Genomic DNA, 9,748 nt, shown 5'->3' on the forward strand with positions numbered 1-9,748 from the left:
TGAGTCTGTTTTTCATATGACCTTACATTAAACCTTCATAAATGCACTACACACAACATTCTTCTGCAGGAGTATGCAGCCCTCAGCAGTGTTCTCAAATGGATCCACCTGGGATGCGACTTTGCCTCAATTTTTAATGCTTTTTATCCCTCCACTTTTATTAACTTGACACCAAGTCAACTTTAAGTGAGTTTTGCCCAAGCTCATCATCCTCAGCTGCAAATATTGGAAGCAAGAGCCCCCGGAGCCATCCTATGGGTTCGGCAATGGGAAAACACCCCGCGAGGGGGGAAAATCCCACACCCAGGAGGCTCAGGGCCAGACTGCAGCTGCTGAAGGAGACGCGTGAGCTCCGTGCCCGCCCCGCGTCCCTGTGCCCCAGGGCGGCCATTTTGGGTCCTGCCCCGGGGGAGCGGCCAGAGCGCCTTTCTCCGGCGTCCTCGAGGCACGGCACGCCGGGACAGAGCACTGAGCGCGGCCCTTCGTCCCTTCAGCCCACGGCGGAGCCACCCGGGGGACGCGCCGGGGACACGGCGGGAACACAGTGAGGACACAGCGGGGATACAGCGGGGACACACTGGGGACACGGGGGACGCCGCCGCCATCCCCGCCCGCGCCGCGGTGCATTGTGGGAAACGCCCCGCGCTTGGCGCCAAGCGCGCCCGCCGTCCCGCGCAGTGCATTGTGGGGCGCGCCCTCCCCGGCCGGGCCTAAAGGCACGGGGCGCCGCACCGGACGTGACATCACGCAGCCTCCGCTGTTTAAGCCGCTGCCGGGAGGTGCGTCTTTCACCTGCCGCGAGGACCGGAGGCTCCCCACGGTTCAACGGATCTCCCGCAGCCTCCCGCCGCACGCCTGCACCATCCGCACGGACTCGGCAGCTCCGAAGCGGCAAGAACCGAGGGACTACTTTGCGGTGGAACCGCGCATGCGCGGGGCGGAAGAGTGAGGGCGCGGCGGCGGACGCGTGCGCTGCCGATCCGCCGTGAGCGCGGGCGGTGCTGCGGCCGGTGCTGCGTCCCGGGGTGAGATCGGTGCGCGCAGAGGCAGCGCGAGCGGAGCCGCGGGCGCCATTTTGAAGCGGCGGTCGGGGGAGGTGACGAGCGCTCCGAGAGCCCGGCCCGGCCCCGCCACCGCCGCCCCGCGCCGCCCGCACCGCCCCGCGCCGCCGCAAACATTGCCGACCTCGCCATGTCCGGCGGCGGCGTCATCCGCGGCCCGGCCGGCAATAACGACTGCCGCATCTACGTGGGGAACCTGCCCCCCGACATCCGCACCAAGGACATCGAGGACGTGTTCTACAAGTACGGCGCCATCCGCGACATCGACTTAAAGAACCGCCGCGGGGGCCCGCCCTTCGCCTTCGTCGAGTTTGAGGACCCCAGGTGAGACCCCCCTGGCGCTGCCCTGGCCCCCCGGCCCGGCGGAGCCGCCGCTGCCCGCCCGGGAGCAGCGCCCGGCCTGGGCCGCGCTAACGGGGCCCGGCGAGGCGGCGGCCGGGGAGAGGCGGGCGGGAAGCGGGAACAAAGGCGGGGGGTGCGGCGGCCGCGCTCACCGCCCGCCCCGTGCCGCCCGCAGGGACGCGGAGGACGCCGTCTACGGGCGGGACGGCTACGACTACGATGGGTATCGCCTCCGCGTGGAGTTCCCTCGGAGCGGCCGCGGCACCGGCAGAGGCGGCGGCGGCGGCGGAGGGGGAGGAGCCCCCCGGGGCAGGTACGGCCCCCCGTCCCGGCGCTCGGAGTACAGAGTGATCGTCTCGGGTGAGTCATTGCTCTCGCTCAGCCTAAGTGCTCCCCCGGGGTCCTGCAGGCGCGCTGCTGCTGCGAGCTGCTCCTTAGAAAGCATCGCCCCATGTGCTTTGGGAGGGGAGGAGTGGTGTCCCCACGTGCTGAGAGCTCCTCTCCTTCGCTGCGCCTTTGCTGCTGTAATACAGGAAGTGAGGCTCTAATCGGGTTTTAAAGTCACGTTTTGGTTTTTCTGTAGGGCTGCCTCCAAGTGGAAGTTGGCAGGATTTAAAGGATCACATGCGTGAAGCAGGTGATGTATGTTATGCTGATGTTTTCCGAGATGGCACTGGTGTCGTGGAGTTTGTGCGGAAGGAAGACATGACCTACGCTGTGCGAAAGCTGGATAACACTAAATTTAGATCCCACGAGGTAGGTATCACTCTTACTTTCTTTGGCCAGAATTGGATACAAGGGGCTTAACAGTAGGATTTGAAGGTAAGGAACGTGTGGTGTTCACCATTTGGTTACGAAGCAGCTAAATAAGTGTGTGGTCAGGCTGGACATAGACATAGTGTAAGCTCTGCCGTTTGTCCCGGCCGTAGTAACGCTGTCTGCAGTCTGTCAGCATGCCTGAAACATGGCCCTGAAGCCTCGACGTTTCAATCGAAAGTTCTGTCTATCCAATAGGGAGAAACTGCCTACATCCGTGTTAAAGTTGATGGCCCAAGAAGCCCAAGCTATGGAAGATCTCGGTCCCGCAGCCGTAGTCGTAGCAGGAGCCGTAGTCGAAGCAACAGCAGAAGCCGCAGTTATTCCCCAAGAAGAAGCAGAGGATCTCCACGCTACTCTCCCCGCCACAGCAGATCCCGATCTCGTACATAAACATCACTCTAGCTCTGATCTTTTTGTAGAACCCCATGTTGTACACAGTTTTCCTTTACTTAGTACAGTCTTTCATTTTTTTTTAAATTCCAACTGTTTTACTCGGATTGGCTGAAGTGTTGAATTGCATTCTTGTGTAAAATCCCTAGTGAGTATTTGCTCCTCGACACCGACATTCCCCTCCTGTCTTTGGTAAATTGTATTTTAATTGCTGTCAGTCAGGATTGTTCCGGTTTAGTTCTAGTTCAATACCAACATTCTTGGAGCCGTGGTATTGCTGTGTAAATGTCTCAGTGTTCCGCTGTGGTCGAGACGAGCTGGGGATGTTGGGATGTTTGTGGCTAACTTGTCTCTTCTGGGGGAATCTTACATTTTATCTTGCCTTTTCGTGTGTCTTTCTGTAGACATATCTGAAGAGATGGATTAAGAATGCTTTGGATTAAAGGATTGTGGAGCACATGTCAATCATTTTAGGATTGTCAAAAGGAGGATTGAGGAGGATCAGATCAATAATGGAGGCAATGGTATGACTCCAAGTGCTATTGTCACAGATGAACTTGGCAGTATTGACCTTATACTGAGAGACAGGGGAATTGAGGCCGAGCACATACGTGTCCCCACGTGTCGCTTCACGCGTGTTCTCGTGACCGCAGGCTGCGATTGCTCTTCTCTTTTAAAACTTCCTTCTCTGGGGGGGCAATTGCGGCCAAATCCCTGCTTTTGTAAATCTCTATTCCGTTCTAGTTTTTTAAAGGAGTAATGGGGGCCGGGGGGGAGCGTTGGTTTATTTGTCCCGCAGTGTTTGGTTACAAGTGTCCATGTCCGTAGTATCCGTACACTTGTAGTAGAACTTGCAATCAGAGTATAATATCAATACTGCTAAAATCTGCATGTCCTCTGTGTGACTGATACAGCGTGGCTGTTGCATTTTTATAAGTACCAGAATGAAAGCAAAATAAAAATAGCAAACCTAGTAGGGAATAATTTAAGTCTCAGCCCTGCCCCCTCAGACTAATTCACGATTGACTCACAATCCGTGTGAAAACACCGATTGTTAACGTTCCCTCCAGCTGGGAGTGCAGCTGTAGTCCAGCCATTCCATAGTAGGTGGATAGACCGAGCAGTTAAAGCTTTTCCAGTTTAGTAAAACCATTTTTTACAACCACAAAACCTCGTACCCACCAATGCGCTGAGTATGTTGGCATTTCCGGTTGACATATTGTAAATATTTACAATGTTTCCTCCACATAGTAATTAACGTTTCTAAAGAAATTATCTGAGCATCACCATTGGAAAGTTTGTTTTGGGGAATTGATAGTTATTACTGTACATCTGAATTAATTGATGGCAAACATAACTGATCATTCCCCAGAATCCTATTTTTTCATTACAGTATCTAACTTTTTGCCTCCTCTTTTTTGGTTTTGCTGGTTATAAAGGTTTGGATTGGAGAGGGCTCACTGGATCCCAATCCTTGGAGCTGGATCATTGGATTCAAATCATAATGTGGATAGGATAGGGAGGCTGAATTACAAGGATTCATGGAGCGGGATCAAATTACCAGGAACATAGGAGTGGATTCCTGCCCCAACCAAACCGCATTCGTGTGGAGTTTTTTTATTCAACTCAATTGGCTATTCCAAAGATATTTTTTTTCCTATTTTTGACGATTGGAGCCCTTAAGATGCACGATGGAGTTTTGCATTTTTTTGGTAAAAGGAGCAAAGCGAGGACCTGGAGAGGTACGCTGGAGCAATCTCCTTGGAAGGATTCAGCACGAGTAGATGGTAAACCTTTAAGGGGAAAAAGGGGGGTTTGTTTTAAAAAAAAAAAAAAGTCATTTCTCTAAATTTAAAGACCAAAATTGGAGCTAAAGATGACGTAGGTTTCAATTGGCCATTGCTTTTTTTCTTTGACAAATAAAATTTTTACAAAAACATGCCCCGTGTCATCGTTGGTCGCGGTGTCGCCCTCGCGTTGGGGATCCGGACAAAAGCCTTTTGTGTGGAACAGAGCCGGAGTGTTCCGCAGGAAACGTCCGTGTTTGAGCTGCTCCTCAATGAGGGATCAGTTCCCTGGGAAATGGGTGGAATTCAGTAGATGGGGAGGGGAAAAGAAGGAATTCTTGTGCTTAAAGCAGAGGGCGGTAATACGAGTGTTGACAGGAGATCACAGGGGGACAGTGGGGGAGCTGTGGGACCATCCTGGGGATAAAGGGGGGCAGGACTGGTCTGTGTCACCATTACTGTGTGCATGGATGGAGCAGGGATTGGGATCTGTGTGATCCTGGAGCTGTGGGCAGGGGCATCCCAGCCCTGTGGCACCCGGGGCCAGGCTGGACACAGCACCCTCCCCCTGGGCAGGGCTGGATGCCCGCAGGAGGCTGGCCTTGGGCACGGTGGGGTTTGTTACTGAGTGGGAAACCAGTGAGGGCTCCGTGGCACACAGGTGTGAGCTGGACCAGCAGAGGGGAAGTTTGGCCCAAAAACCCCAAACCCCACTGGGCATTGATTGTTCCACCACCACTGGTGAAGGAAGGTGAAAGTGATTTTAAAGGGTACAGGTGTGCTCAGGGCCTTTCACAAATCAAAACCTGAAAAGTTCGGTGTGCAGGACTGAAGAGGAGTTTGGACAGAATCCCTCTCCAAAGCACCCATGAGGAGGAGGCATTGAAGGACCCTGGCACACCCGAGGGATCACAATGGCCACTTTGAAATCCAGCTGTTAGTTCTGAGCCCGGGCATCCAGGCAGAGCTGGGGGCTCCAAGCAGCTTCAGCAGGAGCTCACTGACATGTGGAGCACCAATTTCAGGGGCGATTCAGCCAACTAGGACATGGAATTCCCTGTACAAGGAGTGTGCTGGGGGTGCAGGAAGGCTGTAACTGGGAATTCCCTGTGCAGTGTGTGCTGTGGAGGTGCAGGAAGGCTGTAACTGGGAATTCCCTGTGCAGTGTGTGCTGTAGAGGTACAGGAAGGCTGTAACTGGGAATTCCCTGTGCAGTGTGTGTTGTGGAGGTACAGGAAGGCTGTAACTGGGAATTCCCTGTGCAGTGTGTGCTGTGGAGGTGCAGGAAGGCTGTTGTTTCTCACGCCTGCTTTGGCACCGGGGAGCCAGTGGGTGCAGGATGTGCTCCAAGCCTCGCCTGTGTGTGGATCAACTCCTGGAGCGGGAACTACGTGAGGATTGTTTGCTCCTGAGATTAGCTCAGTGGTTTGGATCACCCTGTGGATGCTCTGGGAGGGCACGGGCTCCAGGAAGAGCAGACGGGAACACAGTGTTCTCTGCTTTGGGATTTGTGGAGTGTCACCTTCCAGGAAAGCTGACAGCTGATTTGTGGAGTCTCCCAGAGGCAGTGGGGCCACACCTCTGCCAGAAGGCTGCGATCCTCCTCATGGAGTGGAAGGGCTGCCTTTCCATTTCACCTGGACAATGGGAGGAGCAGAGCACTCCTGGGTTCTCTCTCGTTTTGGCTTTTCCCCTCCAAGGGGAGGGCTCGGCTCACTCCAGCAGGAGCTGCTGGCCTGTCCTGCCCCAGCACCACCCTGGCTTTGTTCTCCGTGTCCCAGCTGTGGTGTTTGTGAAGCAGTTTGAGATTCTGTAATGAACCTGTTCCCAGTGTGGAGCTCTCGTGCATTCCCTTTTTTCCCGTAAAATTCCTTCTGTCACCGTTCTGCGAACAGCCAGGCAGTGCTGGAGCAGGGAAACCACAGGGTGAGGCAAGGCTTTCCCCAAGTGCCCTGTGTTTTAATTTCAGATTCTGATCCAGCGTGTTCCACCGTCCTCTAGGGGAGCATCATGTTCTCTGATTGACATAAAATAGAGGAATTAAATTAATATCTCAGAAATGTGCTATGAACCAGGTTTGACAGCATTAGGAGAAGTTAACTGGAGGAGGCTGTGCCTCCTGACACACTCTTAGTTTTTAATTATACCACGTTATGAGTTCATTAACATTGTGACAGAGATGGTGAGGAGTCAGTGAGTTTTGGGAGCAACACTCGTGCCTGGCACAACCCGGGGCGCCCGGTGCCATCTCCTCTGCCCTCCAGCTTCTCCGAGGGTGAAAGTGAATCTGAGTAAGTGCCTGTTTGACATCCCCCGCGGGGAATCTGCTTCCTGGGAGCCATCCCCTCGCCCGGCCGGGGCTGCTGGGTGAGGCTGGCAGTGATTTTAGTGCCCTCCTGCAGCGGGAGGGGGCTGCAGGCAGGCAGCCCGCGGTGGCTCTGCCACCAGCACCTCTCCCGCAAAGGTGTTTGCCAGGGTTTCAACAGATGCCAGCCAAGGCACCAGGTGTCTTCTTTCATGAACGTGTTCTTCCTGAAACTGTTTTGAGAGTCCATTCTCTCTGAACAAGGTGGAAAGGGGTAGGGAAAAGGAATTGCCTTTTTTAAAGCAGAGGGGACATCCAAACGTAACCCCTCTCCTAAACCATTTTTCCCCCCAGAGGCGGGTGGGTTTGTGCTGCACGGCGAGCAGGCAGCGCTGGATGAGCTGCGCCATTCCCGCGGGGAATCGCCTGCTCCGGTGCTCCTGCGCTTCCGATAGTGCCGCTTTGTTGGTACAACTGAGGGCGATTGTGCGCCCGGGCTGGGCGGCCCCTCTGTGCCGCAGCTGCCCGGCAGCCCGGGCCGATACTGCCTTCTTTGTGAGAGCGCTCCGGGAAGCGCCCTGGAGAGCGAGGGAACCTCTCCTCAATGCCACATCGTCCCGGGAGCCTCGTACTTAATAAACCCAACACTGGCTCCGAAATAGAAACGGTTAGAAAACTTGTGGTTTCTCCTAGAAACCACACTTTGGGGTTTTTTTTTCCTGTTGTTTGTTTGGTGGGTTTTGTTTGTTTTTCTTATTTTTTTTTCTAACAGAAACTTCTGCTTTAGAACAGGGGATTCTTTCATTGATCTGTGTGCGTTGGTTGTGCTGTGAGGTTTCTTCCTCCTGATAACAGCAGAGTTTTTAGCTGTGCAGCAAAATTAGAGTAGTTTCTAATTAGAACAGCCCCAGCTTTGGTGAGAGTCCCCCATGCCGAGTGCAGAATGATCCTCGCTGCACCTGCACGGGAAGAGCAGTTTATCTGGAATTGCAGTTGGAGCGGTTTCAAATAGAAAACTGAATTATTAGGGAAAAGGAAGATTCCAGGCAGTTCCCTGTGCAATAAACGTTCCCTAAAACCCCCATCCCGCACGCCCGGAGGTGAGCAGTGATTGTGCCCACCCGAACTGCGTGGTCCTTGCAGCGCTTTGTCCTACCCCGGCAGAGCTGCGGGATGGGCACAGAGCCTGGCAGAGTCATGGGACAGAACGGGCACAGAGCCTGGAAGAGCTGCGGGATGGGCACAGAGCCCGGCAGAGCTGCGGGATGGTCCTGGAGCCCAGCAGAGCCATGGGATGGGCAGAGAGCCTGGCAGAGCTGCAGGATGGAATGGGCATGGAGCAGGGCAGAGCTGCAGAGTGGGCACAGAGCCTGGCAAAGCTGCAGGGTGGGATGGGCACAGAGCCTGGCAGAGCTGCAGGATGGGCACAGAGCCTGGCAGAGCTACAGGATGGTCCTGGAGCCCAGCAGAGCCATGGGATGGGCACGGAGCCTGGCAGAGCTGCGGGATGGGCAGGAAGCCTGGAAGAGCTGCGGGATGGGCAGGGAGCCTGGAAGAGCCGCAGGATGGGCACAGAGCCTGGAAGAGCTGCGGGACAGGACGGGCATGGAGCAGGGCAGAGCTGCAGGATGGGCACAGAGCCCGGCAGAGCTGCGGGATGGTTCTGGAGCCCGGCAGAGCCACAGGAGAGGCACGGAGGCCAGCAATGCCGTGGGATGGCCACAGAACCTGGCAGAGCCACAGGACGGGCATGGAGCCTGGCAGAACTGCAGGACAGGACGGGCATGGAGCCTGGCAGAACTGCAGGACAGGACAGGCACAGAGCCTGGCAGAGCTGCAGGGTGGGATGGGCACAGAGCCTGGCAGAGCTGCAGGGTGGGATGGGCACAGAGCCTGGCAGAGCTGCAGGGTGGGCTGCAGCTCCCTCACCTCTCTCCTGGGTTCTGAGGGGCACCTGGCTCACCTCTGCGTCCCCTCCCGCTGGGCGGGCTGGGTGGATGCACCGCTTGCACAGCCATTAACATAATTTTATGCACTAATTTGTGTAATCATTAAAGAGTCGAGCAGGGCATTGTTCACATGAGTAATTACCTCTATATTCTAATAGCTCTAATTCATCCCTTCGGTGAGTTTCGTGTTTCAGTGACTCAGCCACGATTCACGCTCCGGGTCCTGTATTTTTTTAAGAAATGCCCGTTTCTCTCCTGCCTCGCTTGCCCCCTGCGCAGCTGATGACGTGACAGATCCTGACGAGCTCCCACCACGCCGATGCCGACCTGGGAAGATTTGCTGGCGTGGATCAGGGCTCTGGGGCTGGCTGCATCCCACGGGCTGTTTGACTGGCTGGGATGCTGCGGGGAGCAGCTGCCAGCGGAAATTTAAACATTAAAAACTTGGCAGTTTGCTGAACTCTGGGTATTTTCCTTCTGACAAAGGGCAGGGCTTTGTTTTTGTGGTGATTTTTGATACAAGATGAAACATGGGGAAAAAATTCCGCTGTGCAGGCTCTGGATCCATTGATTCTCCATCCTCGCACGTGCGTGTCTTCACAGCACACAGGGTGCAGGCAGGAGGGGAGCAGCATTTTCTGCCTGATTTGCAGGATGACACAGGATATTTTCCCAACGGCGCTGAAATTAATTTGAGGCAGAGCTGCCTGCTAGCACCAAAGGTTTTGCTTCCCCCTTGGAAACATGGAGCAAAGTTGGTTCCTTGGCCAGTGAGAGCAGGGATGCTCTGCCCGAGGCTCCCGCCAGCGCTGGATGCTCGTCCCAGTGGGATCAGCTGAGCGATGCAGATGAATGCACAAACATTGATTATTTTGGAGACAATCCATAACTGCCAAATGAGATTAAACACCACCCAGGTCCCAGAAAAAAATAAAAGTAAATAGCAAAGAATAAAGAAAATGGGGCATGGCATTGGCAAATGGTCCTGGGGGACCATCTAGCCGAGTATTAATCCCTGCCATCCCCATCCCTGCAGGATTTTGGAGCTCTCTGCTGCTGTTAATCGCAGCAGCCCTGCAGGGAAGGTAATGCAGC

The 9,748-nt window shown here is 54.9% G+C and overlaps 1 protein-coding gene across 1 annotated transcript; it reads left to right on the forward strand.

Moving 5' to 3' along the window:
• The first annotated feature begins 520 nt into the window (after positions 1-520).
• SRSF1 (serine and arginine rich splicing factor 1) lies at positions 521-4,551 on the forward strand. The gene is made up of 4 exons (XM_063402901.1): positions 521-1,385; positions 1,579-1,763; positions 1,987-2,159; positions 2,418-4,551. The coding sequence occupies exons 1-4, from the start codon at positions 1,192-1,194 to the stop codon at positions 2,610-2,612; spliced, it is 747 nt and encodes a 248-aa protein (XP_063258971.1). The 5' UTR covers positions 521-1,191; the 3' UTR covers positions 2,613-4,551.
• Positions 4,552-9,748: the final 5,197 nt, after the last annotated feature.

Source organism: Prinia subflava, chromosome 8 (assembly GCF_021018805.1).
Source record: "Prinia subflava isolate CZ2003 ecotype Zambia chromosome 8, Cam_Psub_1.2, whole genome shotgun sequence".
NCBI classification, from domain to species: domain Eukaryota; kingdom Metazoa; phylum Chordata; class Aves; order Passeriformes; family Cisticolidae; genus Prinia; species Prinia subflava.

Bases quoted from the DNA above. Each gene is read 5' to 3' on its own strand.
- SRSF1 (XM_063402901.1), top strand. From the start codon at position 1,192: ATGTCCGGCGGCGGCGTCATCCGCGGCCCGGCCGGCAATAACGACTGC. The intron at 1,386-1,578 runs GTGAGACCCCCC...TGCCGCCCGCAG, and splicing joins GTCGAGTTTGAGGACCCCAG to GGACGCGGAGGACGCCGTCT. The intron at 2,160-2,417 runs GTAGGTATCACT...TCTATCCAATAG, and splicing joins CTAAATTTAGATCCCACGAG to GGAGAAACTGCCTACATCCG.